Source organism: Mytilus trossulus, chromosome 14 (genome assembly GCF_036588685.1).
Source record: "Mytilus trossulus isolate FHL-02 chromosome 14, PNRI_Mtr1.1.1.hap1, whole genome shotgun sequence".
Lineage (NCBI taxonomy): Eukaryota > Metazoa > Mollusca > Bivalvia > Mytilida > Mytilidae > Mytilus > Mytilus trossulus.
The window spans coordinates 40129241-40142943 of NC_086386.1; the positions used below are offsets into that span (position 1 = coordinate 40129241).

At 26.0% G+C, this 13703-nt stretch overlaps 1 protein-coding gene across 1 annotated transcript in view; it reads right to left on the bottom strand.

The window, feature by feature from the left end:
- Positions 1-1357: 1357 nt before the first annotated feature.
- The window catches only part of LOC134697751 (collagen alpha-1(III) chain-like), a 76491-nt gene continuing 64145 nt past the window's right edge, over positions 1358-13703 (bottom strand). The window contains exons 50-79 of the mRNA XM_063560037.1: positions 13345-13380; positions 12829-12864; positions 12403-12438; positions 11937-11972; positions 11610-11645; positions 11284-11319; positions 10880-10915; positions 10478-10513; positions 10054-10089; positions 9588-9623; positions 9162-9197; positions 8696-8731; positions 8269-8304; positions 7803-7838; positions 7476-7511; positions 6916-6951; positions 6489-6524; positions 6064-6099; positions 5599-5634; positions 5272-5307; positions 4946-4981; positions 4545-4580; positions 4121-4156; positions 3656-3691; positions 3329-3364; positions 3003-3038; positions 2598-2633; positions 2173-2208; positions 1704-1739; positions 1358-1413 (exon numbers count right to left, since the gene is read on the bottom strand). Coding sequence (XP_063416107.1) covers positions 1358-1413; positions 1704-1739; positions 2173-2208; positions 2598-2633; positions 3003-3038; positions 3329-3364; positions 3656-3691; positions 4121-4156; positions 4545-4580; positions 4946-4981; positions 5272-5307; positions 5599-5634; positions 6064-6099; positions 6489-6524; positions 6916-6951; positions 7476-7511; positions 7803-7838; positions 8269-8304; positions 8696-8731; positions 9162-9197; positions 9588-9623; positions 10054-10089; positions 10478-10513; positions 10880-10915; positions 11284-11319; positions 11610-11645; positions 11937-11972; positions 12403-12438; positions 12829-12864; positions 13345-13380 — 1100 coding nt within the window. The remainder of the gene's footprint in view (positions 1414-1703; positions 1740-2172; positions 2209-2597; positions 2634-3002; positions 3039-3328; positions 3365-3655; positions 3692-4120; positions 4157-4544; positions 4581-4945; positions 4982-5271; positions 5308-5598; positions 5635-6063; positions 6100-6488; positions 6525-6915; positions 6952-7475; positions 7512-7802; positions 7839-8268; positions 8305-8695; positions 8732-9161; positions 9198-9587; positions 9624-10053; positions 10090-10477; positions 10514-10879; positions 10916-11283; positions 11320-11609; positions 11646-11936; positions 11973-12402; positions 12439-12828; positions 12865-13344; positions 13381-13703) is intronic.

Genomic DNA, 13703 nt, shown 5'->3' on the forward strand with positions numbered 1-13703 from the left:
TAAACTATTTACATATTTGTAAATATAACAACAATTATATGTTTGCTGATTATTGAGGCATTCAAAATAAAGAAAGTTGAAAAACCTTTGAAAAAGTTATAATTTCATAATTTTTTGGTTATGTTACTATGACAACTGAAATATATAATGTATTATCATTATGCTTCATCAACTTAAATGATTTATTGTGGAAAAGGTGACAAAGTCTTTTTATCCATTTACTTGCATGACTGTTATCTCAATAAATTAAAAAAAAAATATTTGGTGATTTTTGCCAACTTCTGACTAATTTATTTTGCTCATTTAATACCACAGTAATGCTAATGTAAGCTGCATTGTAATGTATCATAGTATTTGTTCACATTTACATAGAAGCCATGTGTTGTTGCTTTAAAATCATGGGATTTGATCTTCTATTGTCTGTTTGGTTGTAACTCTTGCACATCAGAACAATGCACAAACTTGAATTTTCCAACTTCGTGTCCTGTTGCCATGGTAACCGTTGTTCAAAGAAACAAAATAAATGTTCTCATTTCATTGCCTTGTGAAACTATTATTCTGTGAAAGTTTAACAAAGGATATGACAACATAAGTCACACTTTGGTGAAGTTTGGTCACCGATGATGAATGATATACAAAAAACTGCTGTTGATCACTGTTTCGTTAGGGGTCACAAAAACGTTTTTGGGGCAAAAAATAGTCTGGTGACCCATATTTTTTTTTATTTCTTTTCAAAGCTCATTGTTATGACCATCTTATGTCAAATTTAAAAAAATATTCATTGGACCATTTTTTTGAAAATTTAAGAAAAATAGAAATTTTCACAAAATCTGTGTTTTTTTGGTGGTGCAATGTTGATGAAATTGGAGCTGAAATCAATTAAAATGAATAAAACTGCCATTATTTGTGTTTTATTTTCATTTTAAATAATAATTTTGTAATAAATGTAAAACAAACCTTTCAAAATACTTTCAAAGGCTTAAAAAAAATCCAGAGTTTCTACATCAGGTATGTTTTTATGCATACACGTGATATACCAACTTTGGCGACCGTTACCATGGAAACGAGTCTGGTGACATACTATTTTTAACTCAAATTTTTATGGAGGCCATTGCATAGTATATGTATGCAAATTTAAAAAAAAATTCAATGGGGGGAAAAAAATTGCTATATCTGTAGGGTGCCACCTTAACTATCCTAGTTCTGATATTACTAAAAGATACTAGTTATTATATTGCTAAAAGATCATTGTTGTGATATTGCTATGTTGTTCTAGTGTTGATATTTTTTAAAGTTCCTGATTCTCTAAAGTTATTTGTATAATGAAATGCAACTTAAAAATGGACACAGTTTGCTATTAAAACTGTAAATTCATACCTTTGTTTCCATTGTTTCCTGGTTCTCCTTTTCCTCCTGGAAAATATAAAAAATATAACGCTATGAAAATACCAATCATAAGAACAATTCAATCATGTGTTTGTTTTGAGGTAAATATCCTTGTTTAGGCATTACTAAAATATCCCAGTTTTGACTTTACTAAAAAATTCTTGTTTTGATATTGCTAAAAGATCATGGTTTTGATATTGCTTACGCATTTTAGTTTTGATATTGCTTAAAAATGTCTGATTCTCTAAAGTTATTTGAATAATGAAATGAAAGTTAATTATAGACACAGTTTGCTTTTAAAACTGTAAATTTCATACCTTTGTTTCCATTGTTTCCTGGTTCTCCTTTTCCTCCTGGAAAATATTAAAAAATATAAGGCCATGAAAATACCAATCATAAGAACAATTCAATCATGTGTTTGTTTACTAGTAAATATCCTTGATTATGCATTACTAAACTACCCTAGTTTTGATATTACTATATTATATTTGTTTTGATATTGCTATAAGATCATGGTTTTGATATTGCTAAAAGATCATTGTTTTGATATTGCTAAAGTTTACTAGTTTTGATATTACTGAAGAATCTTAGATTTGATATTGAGAAAGTATTCTAGTTTGGTATTGCTAAAAGATACCTGATTCTCTTATTTCATCAGTATAGTTAAATGCAACTCAAAGTAATTTGTCCATTAATCTTGCAACTTTTAAAACGCGAATTTGCATTTACAAAATAAACTGTACAAAAGGACACAACTTGATTACAAAACTGTTAATACATATATACCAGTGTTTCCCTTGTCACCCTTTTCTCCTTTTCCACCTAGAAAAAATAGAAATTACAAGGACATGATAATAGTAATCATAAAACCAACAAATGTTTAGTTTTTTTTATTAGTGAATAACATAATTTTGATATAACTAAAATATTTCTATTTTGATATTGCTTACAGATGTTATTCTTGTCTTACTAAATTATCCTTTTTTTGATATTGCTCAAAGATCTCAGTTTTAATATTATAAAAAGATCTTAGTTTTCATATTGCTAAAAGATACTGATTTTTATATTATTCAAAGATCATGGTTTTGATATAGCTAAGGTATTCTGGTTTTGATATTGCTTAAAAATTCCTGATTCTCTAAAGTTATTTGAATAATAAAATGCAAGTTAATAATAGACACAATTTGCTTTTGAAACTGTTGATTTTATACCTTTGTTTCCATTGTTTCCTGGTTCTCCTTTTCCTCCTGGAAAATATAAAAAAATATAAGGCCATGAAAATACCAATCATAAGAATAATTCAATCATGTGTTTGTTTTCTAGTAAATATCCTTGATTATGTATTACTAAACTATCCTAGTTTTGATATTACTATATTATATTTGTTTTGATATTGCTATAAGATCTTAGTTGTAATATTATAAAAAGAGATCATAGTTTTCATATTGCTAAAAAAAAAAAGATTTTTATATTATTCAAAGATCATAGTTTTGATATTGCTAAGGTATTCTAGTTTTGATATTGTTTAAAAATTCCTGATTCTCTAAAGTTATTTGTATAATGAAATGCAAGTTAATAATGGACACAATTTGCTTTTAAAACTGTAAATTTCATACCTTTGTTTCCATTGTTTCCTGGTTCTCCTTTTTCTCCTGGAAAATATTAAAAAATATAAGGCTATGAAAATACCAATCATAAGAACATTCCAATCATATGTTTGTTTACTAGTAAATATCCTTGTTTAGGCATTACTAAACTATCCTAGTTCTGATATTTCTAAAAGATACTAGTTATTATATTGCTATAAGATCATGGTTGTGATATTGCTATGTTGTTCTTGTGTTGATATTTCTTAAAGTTCCTGATTCTCTAAAGTTATTTGTATAATGAAATGCAACTTAATAATGGACACAATTTGCTTTTAAAACTGTAGATTTCATACCTTTGTTTCCATTGTTTCCTGGTTCTCCTTTTTCTCCTGGAAAATATTAAAAAATATAAGGTCATGAAAATACCAATCATAAGAACAATCCAATCATATGTTTTTTTTGAAGTAAATATCCTTGTTTAGGCATTACTAAAATATCCCAGTTTTGACTTTACTAAAAAATTCTTGTTTTGATATTGCTAAAAGATCATGGTTTTGATATTGCTTAGGCATTTTAGTTTTGATATTGCTTAAAAATGTCTGATTCTCTAAAGTTATTTGAATAATGAAATGAAAGTTAATTATAGACACAGTTTGCTTTTAAAACTGTAAATTTCATACCTTTGTTTCCATTGTTTCCTGGTTCTCCTTTTCCTCCTGGAAAGTATTAAAAAATATCAGGCCATGAAAATACCAATCATAAGAACACTTCAATCATGTGTTTGTTTACTAGTAAATATCCTTGATTATGCATTACTAAACTATCCTAGTTTTGATATTACTATATTATATTTGTTTTGATATTGCTATAAGATCATGGTTTTGATATTGCTAAAAGATCATTGTTTTGATATTGCTAAAGTTTACTAGTTTTGATATTACTGAAGAATCTTAGATTTGATATTGAGAAAGTATTCTAGTTTGGTATTGCTTAAAGATACCTGATTCTCTTATTTCATCAGTATAGTTAAATGCAACTCAAAGTTGTTTGTCCATTAATCTTGCAACTTTTAAAACGCGAATTTGCATTCACAAAATAAACTGTACAAAAGGACACAACTTGATTACAAAACTGTTAATTCATACCAGTGTTTCCCTTGTCACCCTTTTCTCCTTTTCCACCTAGAAAAAATAGAAATTACAAGGACATGACAATAGCAATCATAAAACCAACAAATGTTTAGTTTTTTTTATTAGTGATAACATAATTTTGATATAACTAAAATATTTTCATTTTGATAATGCTTACAGATTTTGTTCTTGTCTTACTAAATTATCCTATTTTTGATATTGCTCAAAGATCTTAGTTTTAATATTATAAAAAGATCCTAGTTTTCATATTGCTAAAAGATACTGATTTTTATATTATTCAAAGATCATGGTTTTGATATTGCTAAGGTATTCTAGTTTTGATATTGCTTAAAAATTCCTGATTCTCTAAAGTTATTTGAATAATGAAATGCAAGTTAATAATAGACACAATTTGCTTTTAAAACTGTTGATTTTATACCTTTGTTTCCATTGTTTCCTGGTTCTCCTTTTTCTCCTGGAAAATATAAAAAATATAAGGCCATGAAAATACCAATCATAAGAATAATTCAATCATGTGTTTGTTTACTAGTAAATATCCCTGATTATGCATTACTAAACTATCCTAGTTTTGATATTACTATATTATATTTGTTTTGATATTGCTATAAGATCTTAGTTGTAATATTATAAAAAGAGATCATAGCTTTCATATTGCTAAAAAAAAGATTTTTATATTATTCAAAGATCATAGTCTTGATATTGCTAAGGTATTCTAGTTTTGATATTGTTTAAAAATTCCTGTTTCTCTAAAGTTATTTGTATAATGAAATGCAAGTTAATAATGGACACAATTTGCTTTTAAAACTGTAAATTTCATACCTTTGTTTCCATTGTTTCCTGGTTCTCCTTTTTCTCCTGGAAAATATTAAAAAATATAAGGCTATGAAAATACCAATCATAAGAACATTCCAATCATATGTTTGTTTACTAGTAAATATCCTTGTTTAGACATTACTAAACTATCCTAGTTCTGATATTACTAAAAGATACTAGTTATTATATTGCTAAAAGATCATGGTTGTGAAATTGCTATGTTGTTCTTGCGTTGATATTTCTTAAAGTTCCTGATTCTCTTAAGTTATTTGTATCATGAAATGCAACTTAATAATGGACACAATTTGCTTTTAAAACTGTAGATTTCATACCTTTGTTTCCATTGTTTCCTGGTTCTCCTTTTTCTCCTGGAAAATATTAAAAAATATAAGGTCATGAAAATACCAATCATAAGAACAATCCAATCATATGTTTTTTTTTAAGTAAATATCCTTGTTTAGGCATTACTAAAATATCCCAGTTTTTACTTTACTAAAAAATTCTTGTTTTGATATTGCTAAAAGATCATGGTTTTGATATTGCTTAGGCATTTTAGTTTTGATATTGCTTAAAAATGTCTGATTCTCTAAAGTTATTTGAATAATGAAATGAAAGTTAATTATAGACACAGTTTGCTTTTAAAACTGTAAATTTCATACCTTTGTTTCCATTGTTTCCTGGTTCTCCTTTTCCTCCTGGAAAATATTAAAAAATATCAGGCCATGAAAATACCAATCATAAGAACACTTCAATCATGTGTTTGTTTACTAGTAAATATCCTTGATTATGCATTACTAAACTATCCTAGTTTTGATATTACTATATTATATTTGTTTTGATATTGCTATAAGATCATGGTTTTGATTTTGCTAAAAGATCATTGTTTTGATATTGCTAAAGTTTACTAGTTTTGGTATTACTGAAGAATCTTAGATTTGATATTGAGAAAGTATTCTAGTTTGGTATTGCTTAAAGATACCTGATTCTCTTATTTCATCAGTATAGTTAAATGCAACTCAAAGTTATTTGTCCATTAATCTTGCAACTTTTAAAATGCGAATTTGCATTCACAAAATAAACTGTACAAAAGGACACAACTTGATTACAAAACTGTTAATTCATACCAGTGTTTCCCTTGTCACCCTTTTCTCCTTTTCCACCTAGAAAAAATAGAAATTACAAGGACATGACAATAGCAATCATAAAACCAACAAATGTTTAGTTTTTTTTATTAGTGAATAACATAATTTTGATATAACTAAAATATTTCTATTTTGATATTGCTTACAGATTTTATTCTTGTCTTACTAAATTATCCTATTTTTGATATTGCTAAAAGATCTCAGTTTTAATATTTTAAAAAGATCCTAGTTTTCATATTGCTAAAAGATACTGATTTTTATATTATTCAAAGATCATGGTTTTGATATTGCTAAGGTATTCTAGTTTTGATATTGCTTAAAAATGTCTGATTCTCTAAAGTTATTTGAATAATGAAATGCAAGTTAATAATAGACACAATTTGCTTTTAAAACTGTTGATTTTATACCTTTGTTTCCATTGCTTCCTGGTTCTCCTTTTCCACCTAGAAAAAATAGAAATTACAAGGACATGACAATAGCAATCATAAAACCAACAAATGTTTAGTTTTTTTTATTAGTGAATAACATAATTTTGATATAACTAAAATATTTCTATTTTGATATTGCTTACAGATTTTATTCTTGTCTTACTAAATTATCCTATTTTTGATATTGCTAAAAGATCTCAGTTGTAATATTATAAAAAGAGATCATAGTTTTCATATTGCTAAAAGAAAAAGATTTTTATACTATTCAAAGATCATCGTTTTGATATTGCTAAGGTATTCTAGTTTTGATATTACTTAAAAATGTCTGATTCTCTAAAGTTATTTGTATAATGAAATGCAAGTTAATAATGGACACAATTTGCTTTTAAAACTGTAAATTTCATACCTTTGTTTCCATTGTTTCCTGGTTCTCCTTTTTCTCCTGGAAAATATTAAAAAATATAAGGCTTTGATAATACCAATCATAAGAACATTCCAATCATATGTTTGTTTACTAGTAAATATCCTTGTTTAGGCATTACTAAACTATCCTAGTTTTGATATTTCTAAAAGATACTAGTTATTATATTGCTAAAAGATCATGGTTGTGATATTGCTATGTTGTTCTTGTGTTGATATTTCTTAAAGTTCCTAATTCTCTAAAGTTATTTGTATAATGAAATGCAACTTAATAATAGACACAATTTGCTTTTAAAACTGTAATTTCAATTTTTTCTAGGTGGAAAAGGAGAAAAGGGTGACAAGGGAAACACTGAAAAAATATCCTAGATTTGACTTTACTTAAAAATTCTTGTTTTGATATTGCTAAAATATGAAGGTTGTGATATTGCTACTTTGATCTAGTGTTGATATTGCTTAAAGTTCCTGATTCTCTAAAGTTATTTGTATAATGAAATGCAACTAAATAATGGACACAATTTGCTTTTAAAACTGTAGATTTCATACCTTTGTTTCCATTGTTTCCTGGTTCTCCTTTTTCTCCTGGAAAATATTAAGAAATATAAGGTCATGAAAATACCAATCATAAGAACAATCCAATCATATGTTTGTTTTGAAGTAAATATCCTTGTTAAGGCATTACTAAAATATCCCAGTTTTGACTTTACTAAAAAATTCTTGTTTTGATATTGCTAAAAGATCATGGTTTTGATATTGCTTAGGCATTTTAGTTTTGATATTGCTTAAAAATTTCTGATTCTCTAAACTTATTTGAATAATGAAATGAAAGTTAATTATAGACACAGTTTGCTTTTAAAACTGTTGATTTCATACCTTTGTTTCCATTGTTTCCTGGTTCTCCTTTTCCTCCTGGAAAATATTAAAAAATATAAAGCCATGAAAATACCAATCATAAGAACAATTCAATCATGTGTTTGTTTACTAGTAAATATCCTTGTTTATGCATTACTAAATTATCCTAGTTTTGATATTACTATAAGATATTTGTTTTGATATTGCTATACGATCATGGTTTTGATATTGCTAAAAGATCATTGTTTTGATATTTCTAAAGTTTACTGGTTTTGATATTACTGAAGAATCTTAGTTTTGATATTGAGAAAGTATTCTAGTTTTGGTATTGCTTAAAGATACCTGATTCTCTAATGTCATCAGTATAATTAAATGCTACTCAAAGTAATTTGTCCATTAATCTTGCAACTTTTAAAACGCGAATTTGCATTTACAAAATAAACTGTACAAAAGGACACAACTTGGTTACAAAACTGTTAATACATACCAGTGTTTCCCTTGTCACCCTTTTCTCCTTTTCCACCTAGAAAAAATTGAAATTACAAAGACATGACAATAACAATGATAAAACCAACAAATATTTAGTTTTTTTTATTAATGAATAACATAATTTTGATATAACTAAAATATTTTCATTTTGATATTGCTTACAGATTTTTTTCTTGTCTTACTAAATTATCCTATTTTTGATATTGCTCAAAGATCTTAGTTTTAATATTTTAAAAAGATCCTAGTTTTCATATTGCTAAAAGATACTGATTTTTATATTATTCAAAGATCATGTTTTTTTTTTATTGCTAAGGTATTCTAGTTTTGATATTGCTTAAAAATGTCTGATTCTCTAAAGTTATTTGAATAATGAAATGAAAGTTAATTATAGACACAGTTTGCTTTTAAAACTGTTGATTTCATACCTTTGTTTCCATTGTTTCCTGGTTCTCCTTTTCCTCCTGGAAAATATTAAAAAATATAAAGCCATGAAAATACCAATCATAAGAACAATTCAATCATGTGTTTGTTTACTAGTAAATATCCTTGTTTATGCATTACTAAATTATCCTAGTTTTGATATTACTATAAGATATTTGTTTTGATATTGCTATACGATCATGGTTTTGATATTGCTAAAAGATCATTGTTTTGATATTTCTAAAGTTTACTGGTTTTGATATTACTGAAGAATCTTAGTTTTGATATTGAGAAAGTATTCTAGTTTTGGTATTGCTTAAAGATACCTGATTCTCTAATGTCATCAGTATAATTAAATGCTACTCAAAGTAATTTGTCCATTAATCTTGCAACTTTTAAAACGCGAATTTGCATTTACAAAATAAACTGTACAAAAGGACACAACTTGGTTACGAAACTGTTAATACATACCAGTGTTTCCCTTGTCACCCTTTTCTCCTTTTCCACCTAGAAAAAATTGAAATTACAAAGACATGACAATAACAATGATAAAACCAACAAATATTTAGTTTTTTTTATTAATGAATAACATAATTTTGATATAACTAAAATATTTTCATTTTGATATTGCTTACAGATTTTTTTCTTGTCTTACTAAATTATCCTATTTTTGATATTGCTCAAAGATCTTAGTTTTAATATTTTAAAAAGATCCTAGTTTTCATATTGCTAAAAGATACTGATTTTTATATTATTCAAAGATCATGTTTTTTTTTATTGCTAAGGTATTCTAGTTTTGATATTGCTTAAAAATGTCTGATTCTCTAAAGTTATTTGAATAATGAAATGAAAGTTAATTATAGACACAGTTTGCTTTTAAAACTGTTGATTTCATACCTTTGTTTCCATTGTTTCCTGGTTCTCCTTTTCCTCCTGGAAAATATTAAAAAATATAAAGCCATGAAAATACCAATCATAAGAACAATTCAATCATGTGTTTGTTTACTAGTAAATATCCTTGTTTATGCATTACTAAATTATCCTAGTTTTGATATTACTATAAGATATTTGTTTTGATATTGCTATACGATCATGGTTTTGATATTGCTAAAAGATCATTGTTTTGATATTTCTAAAGTTTACTGGTTTTGATATTACTGAAGAATCTTAGTTTTGATATTGAGAAAGTATTCTAGTTTTGGTATTGCTTAAAGATACCTGATTCTCTAATGTCATCAGTATAATTAAATGCTACTCAAAGTAATTTGTCCATTAATCTTGCAACTTTTAAAACGCGAATTTGCATTTACAAAATAAACTGTACAAAAGGACACAACTTGGTTACAAAACTGTTAATACATACCAGTGTTTCCCTTGTCACCCTTTTCTCCTTTTCCACCTAGAAAAAATAGAAATTTCAAGGACATGACAATAGCAATCATAAAACCAACAACTGTTAAGTTTTTTTATTAGTGAATAACATAATTTTGATATAACTAAAATATTTTTATTTTGATATTGCTTACAGATTTTATTCTTGTCTTACTAAATTATCCTATTTTTGATATTGCTCAAAGATCTTAGTTTTAATATTATAAAAAGACCCTAGTTTTCATATTGCAAAAATATACTGATTTTTATATTATTCAAAGATCATGGTTTTGATATTGCTAAGGTATTCTAGTTTTGATATTGCTTAAAAATGTCTGATTCTCTAAAGTTATTTGTATAATGAAATGAAAGTTAATAATAGACACAGTTTGCTTTTAAAACTGTTGATTTTATACCATTGTTTCCATTGTTTCCTGGTTCTCCTTTTCCTCCTGGAAAATATAAAAAAATATAAGGCCATGAAAATACCAATCATAAGAACAATTCAATCATGTGTTTGTTTACTAGTAAATATCCTTGTTTATGCATTACTAAACTATCCTAGTTTTGATATTACTATATTATATTTGTTTTGATATTGCTATAAGATCATGATTGATATATTATAAAAAGATCATAGTTTTCATATTGCTAAAAGATACTGATTTTTATATTATTCAAAGATCATGGTTTTGATATTGCTAAGGTATTCTAGTTTTGATATTGCTTAAAAATGTCTGATTCTCTAAAGTTATTTGTATAATGAAATGCAAGTTAATAACAGACACAATTTGTTTTTAAAACTGTTGATTTTATACCTTTGTTTCCATTGTTTCCTGGTTCTCCTTTTCCTCCTGGAAAATATAAAAAAATATAAGGCCATGAAAATACCAATCATAAGAATAATTCAATCATGTGTTTGTTTACTAGTAAATATCCTTGATTATGTATTACTAAACTATCCTAGTTTTGATATTACTATATTATATTTGTTTTAATATTGCTATAAGATCTTAGTTGTAATATTATAAAAAGAGATCATAGTTTTCATATTGCTAAAAAAAAAAGATTTTTATACTATTCAAAGATCATAGTTTTGATATTGCTAAGGTATTCTAGTTTTGATATTGTTTAAAAATTCCTGATTCTCCAAAGTTATTTGTATAATGAAATGCAACATAATAATGGACACAATTTGCTTTTAAAACTGTAAATGTCATACCTTTGTTTCCATTGCTTCCTGGTTCTCCTTTATCTCCTGAAAAATATTAAAAAATTTAAGGCTATGAAAATACCAATCATAAAAACATTCCAATCATATGTTTGTTTACTAGTAAATATCCTTGTTTAGGCATTACTAAACTATCCTAATTCTGATATTACTAAAAGATACTAGTTATTATATTGCTATAAGATCATGGTTGTGATATTGCTATGTTGTTCTTGTGTTGATATTTCTTAAAGTTCCTGATTCTCTAAAGTTATTTGTATAATGAAATGCAACTTAATAATGGACACAATTTGCTTTTAAAACTGTAGATTTCATACCTTTGTTTCCATTGTTTCCTGGTTCTCCTTTTCCTCCTGGAAAATATTAAAAAATATAAGGTCATGAAAATACCAATCATAAGAACAATCCAATCATATGTTTGTTTTGAAGTAAATATCCTTGTTAAGGCATTACTAAAATATCCCAGTTTTGACTTTACTAAAAAATTCTTGTTTTGATATTGCTAAAAGATCATGGTTTTGATATTGCTTAGGCATTTTAGTTTTGATATTGCTTAAAAATTTCTGATTCTCTAAACTTATTTGAATAATGAAATGAAAGTTAATTATAGACACAGTTTGCTTTTAAAACTGTTGATTTCATACCTTTGTTTCCATTGTTTCCTGGTTCTCCTTTTCCTCCTGGAAAATATTAAAAAATATAAAGCCATGAAAATACCAATCATAAGAACAATTCAATCATGTGTTTGTTTACTAGTAAATATCCTTGTTTATGCATTACTAAATTATCCTAGTTTTGATATTACTATAAGATATTTGTTTTGATATTGCTATACGATCATGGTTTTGATATTGCTAAAAGATCATTGTTTTGATATTTCTAAAGTTTACTGGTTTTGATATTACTGAAGAATCTTAGTTTTGATATTGAGAAAGTATTCTAGTTTTGGTATTGCTTAAAGATACCTGATTCTCTAATGTCATCAGTATAATTAAATGCTACTCAAAGTAATTTGTCCATTAATCTTGCAACTTTTAAAACGCGAATTTGCATTTACAAAATAAACTGTACAAAAGGACACAACTTGGTTACAAAACTGTTAATACATACCAGTGTTTCCCTTGTCACCCTTTTCTCCTTTTCCACCTAGAAAAAAATGAAATTACAAAGACATGACAATAACAATGATAAAACCAACAAATATTTAGTTTTTTTTATTAATGAATAACATAATTTTGATATAACTAAAATATTTTCATTTTGATATTGCTTACAGATTTTTTTCTTGTCTTACTAAATTATCCTATTTTTGATATTGCTCAAAGATCTTAGTTTTAATATTTTAAAAAGATCCTAGTTTTCATATTGCTAAAAGATACTGATTTTTATATTATTCAAAGATCATGTTTTTTTTTATTGCTAAGGTATTCTAGTTTTGATATTGCTTAAAAATGTCTGATTCTCTAAAGTTATTTGAATAATGAAATGAAAGTTAATTATAGACACAGTTTGCTTTTAAAACTGTTGATTTCATACCTTTGTTTCCATTGTTTCCTGGTTCTCCTTTTCCTCCTGGAAAATATTAAAAAATATAAAGCCATGAAAATACCAATCATAAGAACAATTCAATCATGTGTTTGTTTACTAGTAAATATCCTTGTTTATGCATTACTAAATTATCCTAGTTTTGATATTACTATAAGATATTTGTTTTGATATTGCTATACGATCATGGTTTTGATATTGCTAAAAGATCATTGTTTTGATATTTCTAAAGTTTACTGGTTTTGATATTGCTAAAAGATCATTGTTTTGATATTTCTAAAGTTTACTGGTTTTGATATTACTGAAGAATCTTAGTTTTGATATTGAGAAAGTATTCTAGTTTTGGTATTGCTTAAAGATACCTGATTCTCTAATGTCATCAGTATAATTAAATGCTACTCAAAGTAATTTGTCCATTAATCTTGCAACTTTTAAAACGCGAATTTGCATTTACAAAATAAACTGTACAAAAGGACACAACTTGGTTACAAAACTGTTAATACATACCAGTGTTTCCCTTGTCACCCTTATCTCCTTTTCCACCTAGAAAAAATTGAAATTACAAAGACATGACAATAACAATGATAAAACCAACAAATATTTAGTTTTTTTTATTAATGAATAACATAATTTTGATATAACTAAAATATTTTCATTTTGATATTGCTTACAGATTTTTTTCTTGTCTTACTAAATTATCCTATTTTTGATATTGCTCAAAGATCTTAGTTTTAATATTTTAAAAAGATCCTAGTTTTCATATTGCTAAAAGATACTGATTTTTATATTATTTAAAGATCATGTTTTTTTTTATTGCTAAGGTATTCTAGTTTTGATATTGCTTAAAAATGTCTGATTCTCTAAAG